Here is a 17,611-nt window from a genome sequence, read left to right as displayed (position 1 = left end):
TAAGCAGTCGTATTGATGCCTGACCTTTATCCTTAGGTTTGTAAAATATGGTGCAAAAATATAATTTAAAATTTTTGAACCAACATTGGGACTGTTGGACTAATTTTATCGGTAGCCTAATTTAAGACCAGTAAAGAGGTAACTAAAAATGTAAAGAAAAAATATTAATATTTTTAGTTAAGCGTAACTTAAAATATTATTTTTTTTATTTTTTTGTTGAAGTCGAAAATGTTTTGAAGAATATAATTTTTTCAATTGCCAACTAAGGGTATTTCAGTATTTTCACTGTTGTAATTGTATATATAAGAACCGCTACCTAAATTCGACCTATTCTTGATGCACTCAAACGATGGCTTCTTCCTTTTTCTTTTGTGCGACTGTTTTTCTTTTGTGCACCTTTGCTAAAGCTACTCAGCCACCTGGTCTCACTTTAACAGTTGTCAACAACTGTCCCTTCACCATTTACCCAGCTATCCAACCCAACGCCGGTCACCCTGTCCTCGAAAAAGGCGGTTTCTCCCTTCAAACCTTGACCCACCGTTCCTTCCCCGCACCCACAGCCCACTGGTCCGGTCGTATCTGGGCTCGAACAGGTTGCACCAACTCCAACGGCCAATTCTATTGCGCCACCGGAGATTGCGGCCACCGCATAGAGTGCAATGGCCTGGGTGGCGCAACCCCAGTGACGCTGGCGCAGTTCAGCCTCCACCACGGAGGCGAAAAAGACCTCTCTTCCTACGAAGTCAGCCTCGTCGACGGTTTTAACCTCCCTATGACAGTGACCCCACATGAAGGCAAAGGCGTTTGCCCCGTCGTCGGGTGTAGGGCTAATCTGCTCGCCACGTGTCCAAACGAGTTACAATTCAGGTGGCCGATGGGTAAAGGCCCGGTGGTGGGTTGCAAGAGTGGGTGCGGAGCCTTTGGTACGGACGAGCTTTGTTGTAGGAACCATTACAATAGTCCAGAGACGTGTAAGGGTTCGAGTTATTCAGAATTTTTCAAGCACGCTTGCCCCGCCACGTTTACGTATGCGCATGATAGCCCATCGCTCATGCACGACTGTTCTTCCCCACGTGAACTTAAGGTTATCTTTTGTCACTAGCTTAGCTACAAGGCAACACAAAGATGAAATAAAACTTTTAGACCCATATATGTGTGTGTTATGTTTGTTTTTAAGTTGGATTGAAGAATCAATGGTGTTGAACTGTAATAGGTAGGGTATGCTTCAGTTTAAATGAAATACTTGTTTGTTTCTTTGTTTAGATGTGTGCTTAAGCTTTATTGATATTAAAAAGAAGATTATAGAAGGTTGATTTTCATTCAAAAGTAAAGATGAGAATCACTTTTTGAAAATGCAAAATGGCTCCTTATTCTCTCTTTTCTTTATTATTTGCTGTTTTAATACGATCTTTCATAAATGTGTTACAAAACTTTCATTTATTTCTCATTTATGTTTGATTTACCTTTTGTTTAATTGTATCCATTTAATTTTGTCAAATATTTTTAATGAAATTAACGCAAAGCGGGAAATAAATAAGTACAATCTTAAATCTGAATGAATTTCGACTCACATCACATGCCCTCAACAACTAATTTCAAAAAAGAAAGAAACGAGAAAAAAATCATTAAAAAATGAGCTTGAATATACACCATAAAAATGAGAAATAAAACAATCTACGCATTTGGAGTTAAACTCAAATAAATAAGTGAACAATACAAATGATAAACTACACGCATCCCCCTTCCATAGATCTATTAAATTGTTTTTTCACCAAGCACAAGCGTTTCACTTAAGTTTGATAGAGCTAGAATTTACAGTATTTCCAGTAGTGTCGACGAGATTGCTTTGAAACACCGATGCATCCATATTGAGACATTCCAGCCAGCATCAGGCCCCTTCCATTGCTCGATTACAAGTTGCCTTCATTTCAAACTTTGTTGTATAGGTAGTGCTTGTTCCATGCAAGAATCCTTTGAAAGACAACATCAATGTGATCACCAACCCTCTTTTTTAAATTTTTTAGCTTCCAAATTTGTCACGAAAGAGAAGCGAAAACGATTTTCCAAAGGATCTCATTGGGCAATAAAGAAAAGTTAGAAATTTTCGTCGATATCCATTCTTGAATTGCAGCCGATAACAACATCTTTTATTATTGATACTGTTTAATGAGTTTCTCATTCGTTTCGTTATCGATCGATCTTTAATTGTTAATTGTAAGAGATTAGAAAGTAAAACTAACTTGAATGTTATTTTAATAACCAAAATTCAAAAGCTATCCTTTTAAAACACTAGTCCCTATGTAAATCACCTCTAAAATATCAATCCCAATTTAATATTTTAACCTAATTCATTTTAATTTGTATGGAAAATGTAGGTGCCAGAGAAAGTGCCATAGTCCATAGTAACTAAGAGAATGAAGTAGAAATCAACATCTGAATTAACGGGAACGTCACTAAATTATAGATTAATAAATTTATGCTATAAGATGACAACAAATAATGGTAGTATAAACAAAATAATTAAATTTTTACTGATAGAAAAAAATCACATAAAAATAATTTCATTAATATAAAAAATAAAATGATATAAAAGAATTTATATTTTTTACACATCAGATTAACTTCAAATTTTTGTACGTATTTTACCACGAAATAATAATTATATAATTTTTCTTTTTTATATAATAATCTATATGAATTATATTATTTTATAACAAACTTTGTCTAATAAAATTAGGGTAAACTATATAAATGGTTATCAAGCTTTTAAGACGCTTGCACTTTCGTCCCTCAACTTTTTAAACATACAATACAATCACTAAACTTTTAGTTCATTTTCAGTAAGGTCCCTAACTTTATCTCCCGTTAGTTCTATCTAACGTGTCATGTTACCTCCCGAAAGAATGATGTATTATTTTATCGTTAGATTGAGATTAGAGAAGGCTAAAAGTTAAAAAATATATATTTGATAAATTGAAGAATGAGATTTGAAAAATAGAGAAAAATATAATTTAATTTAATTTGGTATTAAATGAACAAATACAAGAGATGAAAGAAGATGAACGAAAATTAAAAGTTTTATGAAATTAAAAAAAAAGACCCAAATTATAAATATAAAAATTGAGGGCATGAGCAGTAACTTAAGATGCTCCCCTTAGAACTGGCCCTAGATACGATTAAAAGAATTATTGATGATGTTTGAAATATACGAATTCAACATATCTCACGTAAACGAAATCAAGTGACAGACGCATTGGAAAAAATAACTTGTAAACAACTCATAGGAGAAGAGTTATTTGATGTACCTCTAATGTAACAACTATTGTGGCTCATAAGATGATTTAATAGAAGTATTTTTCTAGTAAAAAAAGTTACTGTGCATTCATTTATACCTTGGATTAAATTAGGGGTGTAAATTAATCGAGCTTAAACGAATAATATTGTGCTCGTATTTGTTTATTTATTTTTGAAGGTGTTTGTGTTCGTTTGTTTTGTGTTCGCGAACATGTTAGTTTAATGTTTGTTAACATGTTCGTTTATATATTCGCAAACATTTTGTTTAGCGTTATCGAATATGTTCGTTTAATATTTGTTTAGTATTCGATTATATATTCACAAACATGTTCATTTGTAAGCTAAAATTGATAAAATTACACTACTAGTGCTTAAACTCCTTAAATTTCATAGTTTAAACTCAAAATTTCACCAGGTGTTCGATTTACACCCTATATTCACTAATATTTAAAATGTAAAAAAAAAATTAAACGAGTCAATAAATGAGCTTGTTCGTGAACATAAACTAACCGAACACATCTCTATTCATGTTCATTCGTTTATTTATATAAATTTTTTGTTCATACTCATTTTAAGTTAATAAAATGAACATAAACAAATATTAAACGAAATGTTCACGAACAATTCACAAGCGCTTTATTCATTTACGACCTAGATTAAATCAGACTGCCACTATAAGAAAAGTTTATTTGGGTTTGATCAACATGTTATGTATGCATGCATGTATGTATGTATATATATATATATATATAAAAGTTCGATTAATACAATTATGGATATAAATTTTATTATTAATTAATTTGTTTTTTTATCAAATTAATCAAACTGAATCATTCAAAATACATTGATTTAATCAATTAATTTGATTTTTAACTGAATTTTAGGAACCCTACTGGTACTTTTCAAAGAAAAATTAAAGAAAAAAAGGAAAAACTTCGGTTTCGATCAATGCCGTATGCCAATGTTTTAAAGGGTATATATTGGGCTTGCTTTCCAAGTTTCGTTATCATATTTGTATTGGGCTCGGTTTTTCATATCAGGGGATTACATCCATCTCTGTCGGGGAAAACCGAGCGACCGACCGCGAAAATGACCCTGCGTTAGGAGCATATCGGCAATTCCTATAAATCACGTGTCTTTGTATCATTGGACAGACTATTAAGTCTTTTGTGGTCTAGCACCGCGAAAAGGTGCCTTCGAATTTTTTAACCGCTTGCTTTTTTTTAATGAATTAAATCTTATTAATTATTAAATTTTATTTTTTATAATATTATTATCACATGACATATTATAGTTTTATCAGTGTCATTTGTAGTTATTTTAAAAGAAAAAATATTAAAATTTTAAATTTATTAAGAAATTAATAAAATTTTAAGATATTACATAAATATCATAATATAACACGTACCGCCAATTAATCTAAAATTTTATTATATAATTATTACTATCGATAAATAAAATATAAAAATTTAATTTTGATGAAAAATATCTAGATAATTAATTAATAGCGTTTAGAAGTTAAAGGAATTTGAACAGCTTAAAACTTAAATAAATAAAATGAAACACTAAAGTATCTCACTCAGCGAGAACAGAACAGAAAATGGAAGAGAAATTTTATTTATTTATTTTAAAAAGAAAACTATTATCTCGCAAGGTTTCATTGAGAGAGCCAAATAATTCCCTCTTCCATTTTCATTTTTGGGTACTTTTGTTGCCCTATATTTTCTCTCCCTAAACTACCAAGAGAAGCCATGGTGAGTGTTTTTTTTCTTCTTCTTATTTTTTGGCTGTTATTTTCTTTTCCATTTTCACTTAAAGTCTTTGTTTCGATCTATCATTCCTTGACTTGCTTAGAGCATTTAATTTACTTTAGATCTGATTTATCATGTATGTTGAACATGGAGCTCCATGTTTCGGCTGATCAACGTAGTCTGAATCTTTGAAAAAAAAATTCATTGCTGGATTTGCATTTTGTTTTACTTTTTTTCCTCTAATGGATGATTTTTATGAAAGTAATTTCATTCTTCGATTATTGTTTGATCTCCCGCTTGATGCTGTATTGGCGTTTTGGATTGTTACACTTTGAATGGAATTTGAAGAATTTATTATGGATAAAAAGATTGCTGAACTTAATCTTCGCTGATCAGTCATTTCGATTCCTCTGAAAAGTCGTGTTTTTGGATTGACATATTAATAAACATTGTGAATCACAATGTTTAACTAACTATAGATCGTATTGAATGTAATTTTATTAATCTGTTACACTTTTTGGCTTTTGTTTCAGAATGGGATTCTTTTTTATCAATTTTCTAGTATCCGTAGTTTATAAATGGTGTTTTCTGAATTTCGTTGTATTGTTTAATTATTTTTTTATCCCAACAAACGTATGTGCATCACTGCTGAATCGATTTCCTGTTTCTGACCAATGACATGCCTTCTCAACTACCTTTATTATCGTTGTTGTTGCTGCTTAACTTTATCACAAAGGAAGTAATTAGGTTCATCTTTCTGAGTGGTTGGTCCCAGTTAATTAGTACTCTTAAGATTGGAATATTGCATTTAAACCTGTTAAATGTTTAAGAAGTTTGTGTAATTTCAAATTTATGGTTCATTGTCAAAAGTCAAAACCCGGGGGGAAATGTGGGATTGGATCTATGGGGTTGACCTGGTTGTTTTGAGTCATTGACCTATCTTTTTGTTCTTTTTTAAATGAGAGATTGAGAATGTGTGTTGTTTTTAATCAGCCTGTTTAGTATTTCATTTCTCAGGAATGGTTAGAGAAGGTTAAATAAAAAAAGTGAAGCTGATGGATTATTGGTCATATATAATTTGAAGGGGTCATTGTTGTATGAAAGCTTATGTATTCTATGAACTATTCCTTTACAGGCTAATGCAGCTTCTGGAATGGCTGTCCATGATGACTGCAAGTTGAAATTTCTGGAGTTGAAGGCTAAAAGAACTTATCGTTTCATAATATTCAAGATCGAGGAGAAACAAAAGCAGGTTGTCGTGGAAAAGCTTGGCGAGCCAACTCAAAGCTACGAAGATTTCACTGCAAGCCTCCCTGCTGATGAATGTCGATATGCTGTATATGATTTCGACTTTGTGACAGCTGAGAATTGCCAGAAAAGCAGGATTTTCTTCATTGCATGGTATATATTACATGCTTAAAACTATTAGTACTTTTTTATTATTCTCAAGCTGTATACATTCTAATCTTTGCTGTTTATGTTTTTTGTTGTATATTTCAAGGTCTCCAGACTCATCAAGGGTGAGAAGTAAGATGATTTATGCAAGCTCGAAGGACCATTTCAAGAGAGAGTTGGACGGTATTCAAGCAGAGCTGCAGGCAACTGACCCGACCGAGATGGGACTCGATGTTATTAGAAGCCGCTCCAATTAAATCGGAGTCTCCAAGCAAGAATAATGGAGGTAGTGAAATGTTAATAGGTGGTGGTTGGGGTGTATGATTTTGGTTTGTTGTTCAAATATTACTTTCGAGTCTGTCTAGAACAATTTTAGCGATTTCCATTTAAATCTTATGATTTTGTTATGCATGCGTGAGGTTGACGGAATTTCTTACAGTTGGGTATCTAATACTCTTTTTTTAGGGTTTTTCCCTCATTGCAACTATTCATAATGGATGTTGGTTACTTATATAAATCTTGGTCAAATTACAATTTTGGTCCCTCCATATTTATGTTTGAATTTTATTTTTATATTTAATTTAACATAGATTTATCCTTTTATTTTTATAATGTTATAAATATATTCAAATAGTTATACAATTATTCCAGTTAAAATATTGGCCTAAATTTTCAACAAGAGCGCGTTGCCTTGGTGAAAGCTTATTACCAATTGCCAATAATCTTTTTCTATGGCAATTCATTTTCATTGAAGGTATATGAGGCTCTTTTTGTCGTGTTTGCTACTCTTACATATGAAAAATATGATCTAAAGAATGGCAATGTTTTCATTATCATTGAATGAATGGTGAGGCTTCCGGTGAACCCTTTGCCATCCATCACCCAAAGCCCCACAATCTTCTCAGTTCACAAGGTACACCACACAAAAAGAAATCTAGTGTACTATCTTTTCGAGCTATATAAGACCGAGTCTTCGCCTAAACTTCATGCAGTCGTCTTCTGCTCGGCAAAGAATTAACTTGGTTCTCATCCTGTAAAATGGCGTATCATTCAAAATGAACATGTTTTTCATGCAGTCTACTTGTCAATGTTCGAATATGAATACTTCAAACGAGTTCCACGAACAAGAGTATCATGCGTAGCCTTGTTTGGCTTAACGCCTCTTCTAAACATGTCGTCGCGTAATTCAAAAGCCTTATTCAATTCTCCAGCAACGCAACAACCATATATCAGAAAATTATATGCCAGTGTATCTGGCATTATACCCTTATTTAGCATCGAGTCCCACAACCGAATAGCTTCGTGTAAACTACCTCTTCTAGAGTGCTCATAAATTATAGTTGAATAAGTAATACAATCTGGGAAAATACCGTTGTCAGCCATTCCATCTAAAAGCTCCATGGCCTCCTCAAGTCTTCCTAACTTGCAAAAGCCACGGATAAGTATGTTGTAAGTGACTGTGTTAGCTAAAACCCCTGTAACAATTGCGTTGTGAAGATCTACAGCTTTCTCCATATTCCCTTCCTTAGTGACACGATCGATGAAACATCCATATGTTATCTGGTTCGGAAGCAAATTACTGACCAGCATTTCTTTACAAAGAAGCTCAGCTTTATCGATGAAACCTGCCTTACATAAGCCATTTATCAGAGCAGTATATGTCACAACATTAGGGATGCATCCTTCACCAATCATAATATCCCAAAGCCCAAAAGCCTCCCTAAGATTTCCGGTTTTCCCATTTGCATCAATCATGCTCGTGTATATCACATTGTCAGGGCTCAATCCTTGATCATTCATCTCCTTTAAAAGGTCAAGTAACCTTCTTGTGTCGTGCCGTTTTAGAGTTCCATCAATAAGTATGCCGTAGCATACAAGATCCATATCAATGCCTCGTTCAACCATGTCACGACAAGCACTCAATGCATCCTCTATTTTCCCTTCCTTGCAATAACCATGTAGCAGTGCACTATAACACATCTCATTTAACTTACGTTGATCTCTATGAAGACCATCCATGAACTCTTTGGCTTCGGACACTCTACCAACAGAACAAAGACCACTTATTAAAGGTCTATAAGTATATGTATCAGGCACAAGACCTTTTTCTACCATTTCGCTGAACAATTCAAAGGCTTTTACCATGTTACCATCCCTGCAGTATCCCTCGATCAAAACATTGTATGTCACCTCATTTGGCATAATGTTTCTCTCTACCATTTGACCAAACAATCTAATTGCCTCATCCATCATATTTGCCCGACAAAGGCCAGATATAAGAGCAGTAAATGTATACGTGTTTGGAGCAATTGCCTTCTCTGTCATCTCATGGTATAGCCTAAACGCCTTACACAATTTTCCTTCATTGCAATATCCACTTACCAATGATGTGTAAGTTATCACAGTTGGCTGCAATCCTTCGCTAATCATCTCATAGAGAAAAGACTCTGCCAAATTCAAATATCCCAACTTGCAGTACCCACTGATCAAAGAATTGTAGGGATAAACTGTTGCTTTTATTCCTGCCCCGCTCATTTTACAAAGAAAGCTAAGTGCAACATCCATTTCACCTCTTCTACAAATGAATCAATCAAAATAGAAAAAGTAACATCATTTGGATGCAAGCCCCTTCTTCCCATTTCATTGAAAAGCAACTTTGCTTCGTTAAATTTCCCTTTTTTGCACAATGAATTGATCAATGCATTGTAAACAAACAAATTAGGTGCTAATCCAACTTCCCCTACTTTTTTTACCAAACTAAGAGCATTCTCAAGTTTCCCCTTTCTCCTCAACCCGTCAACTAGACTCGTAACCACAGCTTCACTTGGAACAAAACCAAACTTTAGCATCTCGTTCATCAACTCTACGGCAACATCAAAGTGATCCACTCTGCATAAGCCAAGGACTAATGTATTATACGTGATAACATCTGCTTTCAATCCCCTTTTAACCAATCCATTCTTAATCTCAACTGCCTCCCACACCCTAAGATTCTTACAGAGCCCATGAATGAGCACATTATACACCGCCACATTCAACTCGGTACCATTCGACTCCATTAGATGAATCATTTCTTTAGCTCTAACAAAATCCTTCAATTCGCAAAAACTGCCAATCACCACTGTGTTTATGAAAATATCAGGCCTAACACCAGCTTTCACAATCTCATCAAACACTTCCAAAATAATGCCGAACTGCCTAATTTTTGCTAAGTCGTTCAAAAGAGCACTTAGAGTCCTAATTTGAGGTAGCAAATAACTATTAAACTTCCTCGTTAATCTAAATATCATTAAAGCATCAAGAGCTCTCTTATTCTGCACATAATTTTGGATCAACAAATCAAAACCCAAACCCAAACTCGAAGGAAACTTACATTTCTCATGAGCCTTCGAAAGAGCCTCAAAAACCTCACTCGGACTCAACCCACGAAGCAAAAGCGTTTGTAAAAGCGATGACGCGGGCCAGAAGAGGTTAAAGTTAAGTAAAGCGTGAATCAAGACGCAAAACGACTCGGGTGAGTGGTGGAAGTTTTTGTGGAGTCCCAGGAAGTTAAAGAACCTTAAAGCTAACCTCGGGTCGTCCAAGGTTTGGATCAAGACTTCCTCGACGTGGTGAGTCTTCAGGAAATCGGTGTCGTTTAATGCGACCTTCCAGCTTTGTCTTCCACGTAAAATGAGTTTGAGATTGGAAATAATTTGGGTGTCTTTGGCTTTTTCATCATTATCTTGAACGGGAACTTTTAGTGCAGAACAAAATCTCCGTTTTGAGAACAAATTACGGATTTTGAGAGGTCGATAAGAGGGATTTAAATTCATTTCATAAGGTTCAAAAGAGAGTTTTTCTCTTGGGTTTCAACCATGGATTTGGGGGATTGCAGAGAGGGGAGCTTTTATGAGAATTCGGCTTTCAGTGGTGGAGTTTGCTTGCGAACGTCACGGGACAGCCGGAGAAGCAAAAGATGTGGATCTTGATCTTGAGAAAGAGGTTACTTAGTCCACTTTGAAATTGAACCACTCTAGCCCACTTAATCTAGGAGATAAGGCCTCCTTTGCTTGGACCGGTCTCTACAAGGCTGAAAAGGCACTCAAAGAGGGATTTTTTTTGAGGATTGGATTTGGAGGGTTAACTCGTATTTATTGGCGGATCTAAAAGTTAAAAAATAAAAATTTAAAATTTTAATATTTTTTTTAAATAATGGTTTTTTTTTAAATTTTTTCCCTTAACATGTTAAACTAAATTTAACAATTTCCCCAAATAATAAGATGCACTTGGCCTCTAGGAGGCTTAGTGCATCCGCCCTCACTCGAAAACAGTGACGAATCTAGAAACTTAAGAATAAAGTTCTAAAATTTAAATTTTATTTTTTTAAAAATAAAGGGTATGTAATTCTTTTTTATTTTTTTCTTTTTTCTTTAATACATTAAATTTAATTTAATAATTTTTTTAAAATAATGGGATGCACTTGTACCGTTAGTAAGTATAGTGCATCCGCCCCTACTCGTATTCACGGAGACCGTACATTTTCTTTTCCTTATGTTGATTGCCCAGTTTTGTCTCTCATCTCCAAAGATTTCACGATTCATGAAAGATCAATTTGGAACTCCGCCAAAATTAAAGCAGTTTTCATGGAAAAGGACGAGGTGACCATCATGGACATTCTCATTTCACCTGTTGGAGAAGATGTTCTTATATGGGAGCACCATAATACGGGATATTACTCGACCAAGTCCAGATACAATTAACTCCTATTAAAGGTGGGTAGGGAGAATGATCCCTCGATCATTTGGAAGTCGTTGACGAAGCTGTCAACCCTCCCTAAAATAAATATTTTCGGGTGAAGAATTTGTCACAATGCACTTCCTACCGAGGGAAACTCGTGGAAGATGGACTAAGGAACAAACTTTGTCCTTCGTGTAAAATAAAAAATGAAACAGTTCTGCATGCTCTCAAGGAATGTTCTTATGCACCAACCATTCTCTCTCTCTCTCAGGTTTGAGCAGTTCAGTCATATTAGATCAAGCATGTTCTTGTAAGACTTGGCTCGAACGGGCTGAAGCAGCTTTGAAGCGTGATGATTTTTTTCCTGTTGATTGTTTTGATATGGAACATTTGGAACATGAGAAATAAATGGCTACATGATAATGAACTCCAAACAGATCGCATGGAGCCTTGTAGGTGAAATCAATGGGTTGTCATTAAAAGTGGGTCCCTCGTTGCAGCCAAAATCCTTGGCTGGTGCAAGAAGATGGAAAAGACCACCGATGTGGCATGTTAAGATCAATGTTGACGGGTCGTTCATTGCTAATTCGGGGGAGGCAGCGATAGGGATTGTGGCCTGCCACCATCATGGAATGGTGCTGGATGGATTGGTAATAAAACGTGATCCTGCCCAAAATCCGAAGTCTACGGAGGTAATGGCTTTCACCTATGGGATTCGTTTTGCCACGGAAAACAATTGGGACAGAGTCATCGTCGAAAGAGATGTAATTCCGGTTGTTAATCGCTTGGCTAACCTCCATGCAAGATATTATCTCCACAATTATAAAAATTTACGAGGCTTAGAATACACTCACATATCACCCAAATGTCAAGGTATTCTACGTCAACCGAGAGACAAATAGAGCTACTCACTCGTTGACGCGTTAGGTTTTGTCAAGAACCAAATCTTATTGATTTTATCTTGCTGAATCTAAATAATACTAAATCTGATGCATTATTTGATGCCATTGGTATTGAATGAAAGTATTTCATTTCTAAAAAACAAAATTCAGCATTTTTACCTAAATATATCATTTTAAAAAAATATTATTAAATTAACCCTTAAAATTAATTATTAAAATGACACTCATTTATATTATGGAGAATAAAGATATGTCATATCATTCACATTTAATGGAGGATCGTTGTACTAGTGTATGGTATAAATGAATCAGATATATGAAACTTATTTTCCACTGAATCTGTATTTTATGAAAAAAATGTTTTTTTATAGAAAAAACATCAATCGAAAGATTAAGCAAATTAATCTCAGTGACCATAGGGAAAAATACAGGGGTTAACATATATTTTATTGATGAAGGATAAAATTATTACATTATATGGAAAATAATTATTTTATAGACGTATGGAGAGAAAATGATAAATGGGCAATAAACTTTTAATTTTAATCTTCATAATTTATAGCCTCTTCACATATTATATTGAGTTCTTTAATATTTTGCGTATTTTCTTCTCGTTTTCTATACTTCTATCTTGTATGTTTATTTGCCTACATAATTCGAAATAAGCTTCACCTCACAAATGATTTTTATCTTAAGGGTGCATTTGGTTCACGGAATGTAAGATTACCGGCGAAAATAAGATTACCGGAATGTAACATTACCTAACACATTACTGTGAATGTTGCATTGTTGTGTTTGGTTCGTTTAGCAGAAATGTAAGATTACAGTGTTTGGTTAAAAGAATAAAAATTATTGGAATATATTTTACCAAATTGTCCTTATTATATTTGTTTTTTAACAAGTTGAATTCTACTATAATTCTACTATAATTAATTTATATATTTTCTATAAAAAAAATTTAAATTCATAAAATTTATATAATTTTTTTTACAAAATTGAAAAGATAAATAGGTTTAATGAAAGGGTAAAATTTTATTTTAACCCCTAAACTTCATATAAAATTCTAATTATAGACTTTTTTTGTAAATCTAAAATAGTTTAAGGATAAATTTGTAATTTAACCTTTGTAAAAAAAATTTATTCAACGACATAAGAAGAATATTTTTGGGAAAAAAAATTTAAGGGTAATTTAGTCCAAAACGTCGGGAATGTAACAATACCTAAGGGAAGGGGGAATCACATTCCCGATAATAAGCCCCCAAAATATCACGGTTGAGAATAACTTATTATCGGGAGTTCGGAATGCTTACAATCTAAACGGGGATTGACAATTCATTCCCCCGATAATCCAAGATTACCTAAACCAAACTCCCCCTAAATACACGAATATCCATATAATAATGTGAAATGTAAGTTTCAAATCAGCATACCTTTTGCTAAGATTTCTTCTCCTGCTTTCATCTCTAGCTTCCTTTTTTTTCGAAGGCTTAATCATAAAATAAGTGTCTAAATTATAGTGTTTTTCACGAATAGGTACCTATAGTATTTTCTTGAATAATCTTAGTGCTTAACATTACAAACGTTATAACTTTAGGTACCCGAGCCGTAATCGCTGTTAATTTTCTCTGTTAAGTGACACGTGTCACATTCGAGTATTTTTAAAAAATTTATTTGGAATTAAAAAATTAAAATTATATATTTTTAAAAACACACAAAAATTTGAAATAACCCAACACTTTGAAAACCTTCATTCCAACCTTTAAACACATGTCGGATGTCGCCCTTTTCCATCGACGAAGCTCCACCCAACCTCACTATCCTCATCAATAAATACCCCTATGAAATTGCGACCGATCGACGATCAATAGACGTTTTGTACCTCGCGAACCCTATGATAAAAATCGCGATTCAGACAACCAATCGACGACAACTACGGGGGCGTATGACTAGTAGGATGACAGAGACTAAGTCGGTATCGGTAGTCGTGGCCGAAAAGGGCAACGAGGCGGGTTAGAATTATGATTTTTATGAATTTGAGAATTTTTCGTAATTTAAGAGAAATTAGAGTTTTCTTTTATAAATATAATATATTTTAATTTAAATTACCAGAATGTGACACTTGTCATTTAACGGAGAAAACTAATGACAGTTACGACCCGATCACAGAAAGTGTTAACGTTTGTAACATTAGACATCGAAATAATTCAAACAATACTATATACACATATTCGTGAAAAACGGTATAATATGAGGATTTATTTTATAATTAAGCCTTTTTAGAATAATGGTATTTTTTTTTCCTACCATATTCCCTCCTATCCCCATATCTCTATTCAAGTTAAAAAGGTGTCTTTTAGCATGTATCTCTTGTCCTTATTTCACTTTAGGTATCCCTTATTTTGAGTACCTTTGTGTTATGAATTCCAATGTGGCCATATTCATGTTGAAGTAATAAGAAAAAATCTTTCATTTTAGAATTAGTTTACTTAATAATTATCATTAAAATAAATAACATCATTGACACACACAAAAATGAGATAAAAATATGATTACATTAATAAAAGGTGCATGGGAAAGAAACAGTGTTTTGAAAACTGGATCGGACCAGTCGGTTCAACCGAAAATCGCCGTCTGGTCCGGTTCATTCTACACCGTTTAAACCACTACTAGTGAATTAAAATAAACCGTTGAACCGACTGTAAACCGTTCAAACCGGATCGGACCGTGAACCGGTTGAAAACCAGTTTTGTTTTTTTTCTTCTAAAAATAATTAAATCAAACGACATCGTTTGTTAAACGAGCCGAGTCGAACTCGAAAACTTTAAAAGTAAGCTCAACTCGACTCAAAAACTCACGAGCTAAAAATTATCAAGTTCAACTCGAACTTGAAATATAATATTGAAACTTGAACTCAAAAAGGCTCGAACTTTAAAAAAATTTAGAAGCTCGATTGAAGCCTGAAATTCGAGCTCGATTGAAGCGAAAGAATAGTTCGCTCTGTGCTAATCAAAATGCTCCATGATTTTGAATGCCAAATTACCTCTATTATTTATAGAAGTCAGTTGGGATGTTCTTCTATGTTTCTTAGTCATGTGGGATTGTTTTGTTTTCATATCTTTACTCTTTAGACTTTTGTGATATTCTTATATGTTTCTTAGTCATGTGAGATTTAAAAAAAAAAATAAACCAAACGACATCGTTTGTTATGATTTTTTTAGCCCCAAATTTATTTTTTGATTATAGTTATATAATTATATTTATTATTTAATATGTTTTACCTTAAATATTATGTTGTAGTTGATTTAAATCATTTTGTTTCTCTTGATTTTATGGTTTTTAATTTATATATGTTATAACTTGCTTTGAATATGACTTGTGATATAAAAATTGTTTTTATTAAATGTTTTTTTATATATTTTTATTTAATTTTTTTAAATAATTAATTAATTATGACGTCGTCCGATTAAACCAATAAACCGGTAACACGATCGGTTTGCTGACCTGTCGGGTCCTGAAAACCATGGAAAGAAAGGTTCAAGAACATAATTTCAACAAGAAAAATAGAAAAATCTCATTGAACAGCAATAAAGTGCCCTAATATTAAATGTGTAAACATTTCTACACGGTTTGTACAAACTCGAAGCTTTATTTTGTAGATTGTAGGCCTTCATAAATATTCTTAGTGTGTCATATTTCTCTAATTTATTGGGTTTTGTGATGATCGTCTTTTATACATCAGTTGTTTAATCTTTGGTTTAAAATTAATCAAACATAAGTTTAAATATAGTGTTACAAATTTTAATCTGATGAATCAAAATAAAATTATGAAAATAATTATTTTTATTAATTTAAAATAATTAAAATATAATATAATTCAATTAACATTTATAATATTTGAATCTGAAACTTTTGAAAATATTGATAATATTTATATCGTTAAAGTCGTTGATGCAATTATGAAAATAGTCGAATGACTCAAGTTTATTTTCAATACCCCTCGGTAAAGTTAAAACTTTGAATGCAATATCCATTTTGATGGAGGGTAATTCTTTTTCACTTGAATGACTTCCAAAATCGTTTCGATATTCGATATTCGAAATTCGAAATTCAAGACTCTATCCATCTGTGCTCAATGATCCGAGGCCAATAATGCCTCAAATAAAAGTCCGCCACGTATCAACCTTAGTTTCCCACTCTAAGCTGTTATTGACGCATATTTCCAGGCGGCCGATCCAAATTAAAAATCCAACATCCACAAAAACTCCACGTCATCGATCCGAGTCCCTTTAAACCGTCCAACCAGACTGTTCCGTTTTCTCCTATATTTCCCAATCTTTCAAACCACAATCAATCTCCACAAAATCTTCAAAATTTCCTTATCTTCCTTTCACTCAACTTTCGTTGCTTTCCCAATCAAAAGAGAAGTGAATTCCCCATGGCGCCCAAAGCAGAGAAGAAGCCAGCTGAGAAGAAGCCGGCCGAGGAAAAAAAGACAACTGTCGCCGAGAAAGCCCCAGCGGAGAAGAAGCCAAAAGCCGGGAAGAAGCTTCCCAAAGAAGGCGCCGCCGCTGGAGACAAGAAAAAGAAGAAGGCCAAGAAGAGTGTCGAGACGTACAAGATCTACATCTTCAAGGTCCTTAAACAAGTCCACCCTGATATCGGGATTTCAAGCAAAGCCATGGGAATCATGAACAGTTTCATCAACGATATCTTCGAGAAGCTTGCTCAAGAAGCCTCTAGACTAGCGAGGTACAACAAGAAGCCAACGATCACTTCCAGGGAAATCCAGACCGCTGTTAGACTTGTACTTCCCGGAGAACTTGCCAAACACGCCGTATCCGAAGGCACTAAGGCAGTAACTAAGTTCACCAGCTCTTAAAATTAGGAAATCAGGTTTGCTGTAATCTGGGTGAATTTGGGATTTTAGGGTTAGAGTTTTACGAAATCTCAGATTGTTAGTGCCTTTATGTTTCGCTTAATGTTGTTTTGTTGGTGTGAAGTAAATGTCAATGATGGAATTCGGAATAAATCTCTTTGTTATCGAAGTGGCGTTGTCCCTTTCGTAGACGTGTTGATAAATAACTACGCCACTTGATTAAGCAAATGATTATGCAAATGTTGGGCTGCTTGATATCCTCCCATTTTCTGGTTTTAAACCACAAGTGAAGTCTTTTGGTTATGATTGTAAAGCAGACTAATATAGTGCAGCACTCGATTGATATTTCAATTAAAATTTTACAAAATTATATGGTACATAGATATGGACATTTGGTGTTAAAATATTCACTTGATCGAATCCTTCTCCCCAATAAGAGTCAAAGCTTAAAAGGAATCCACTATCAGACTTTGTTTATTGTTGCTAATGCTATAATGGATTGTTAAAGTTGCATTTATATCATCTCTAATTAGGTTTGTGCCCAGTTTTATTACCAGTTTCAAATAATTATTCGAGAAAAGAAAGCGTTGCACAACCGTCAATTTGAAGCGGTCAACGACGTCACAAGAAGTTTAAATAAACGTGCTATCAAGTCCCCCCATTCCGGCCTTAAA

At 33.9% G+C, this 17,611-nt stretch overlaps 4 protein-coding genes across 4 annotated transcripts; 3 read left to right on the top strand and 1 right to left on the bottom strand.

Annotated features, from left to right (window-relative positions):
* The first annotated feature begins 347 nt into the window (after positions 1-347).
* On the top strand, positions 348-1,205 carry LOC120174944 (osmotin-like protein). The gene has a single exon (XM_039181672.1). The coding sequence runs from the start codon at positions 350-352 to the stop codon at positions 1,100-1,102; it is 753 nt and encodes a 250-aa protein (XP_039037603.1). The 5' UTR covers positions 348-349; the 3' UTR covers positions 1,103-1,205.
* Positions 1,206-4,963: 3,758 nt separating this feature from the next.
* Positions 4,964-6,894, top strand: LOC120174965 (actin-depolymerizing factor 2-like). The gene is made up of 3 exons (XM_039181687.1): positions 4,964-5,048; positions 6,181-6,446; positions 6,547-6,894. Exons 1-3 carry the CDS (start codon positions 5,046-5,048, stop codon positions 6,695-6,697), a joined length of 420 nt encoding a protein of 139 aa, XP_039037618.1. The 5' UTR covers positions 4,964-5,045; the 3' UTR covers positions 6,698-6,894.
* A 392-nt stretch (positions 6,895-7,286) lies between these two features.
* LOC120174983 (putative pentatricopeptide repeat-containing protein At5g59900) lies at positions 7,287-10,365 on the bottom strand. Its single transcript, XM_039181700.1, is given in 2 exon segments — positions 7,287-9,025; positions 9,028-10,365. Coding segments are annotated over 2 exon segments (2,736 nt in total). The 5' UTR covers positions 10,256-10,365; the 3' UTR covers positions 7,287-7,517.
* A 6,036-nt stretch (positions 10,366-16,401) lies between these two features.
* Positions 16,402-17,106, top strand: LOC120174926 (probable histone H2B.1). The gene has a single exon (XM_039181651.1). It carries the CDS (start codon positions 16,497-16,499, stop codon positions 16,938-16,940), a length of 444 nt encoding a protein of 147 aa, XP_039037582.1. The 5' UTR covers positions 16,402-16,496; the 3' UTR covers positions 16,941-17,106.
* Positions 17,107-17,611: the final 505 nt, after the last annotated feature.

The sequence above is a fragment of the Hibiscus syriacus genome, unplaced genomic scaffold (assembly GCF_006381635.1).
Source record: "Hibiscus syriacus cultivar Baekdansim isolate YM2019G1 unplaced genomic scaffold, ASM638163v2 tig00112131_pilon, whole genome shotgun sequence".
Taxonomy (NCBI): domain Eukaryota; kingdom Viridiplantae; phylum Streptophyta; class Magnoliopsida; order Malvales; family Malvaceae; genus Hibiscus; species Hibiscus syriacus.
This window is presented reverse-complemented; position numbering and strand designations above follow the sequence as displayed.

Bases quoted from the DNA above. Each gene is read 5' to 3' on its own strand.
- LOC120174944 (XM_039181672.1), top strand. From the start codon at position 350: ATGGCTTCTTCCTTTTTCTTTTGTGCGACTGTTTTTCTTTTGTGCACC.
- LOC120174926 (XM_039181651.1), top strand. From the start codon at position 16,497: ATGGCGCCCAAAGCAGAGAAGAAGCCAGCTGAGAAGAAGCCGGCCGAG.
- LOC120174965 (XM_039181687.1), top strand. The intron at 6,447-6,546 runs GTATATATTACA...GTATATTTCAAG, and splicing joins AGGATTTTCTTCATTGCATG to GTCTCCAGACTCATCAAGGG.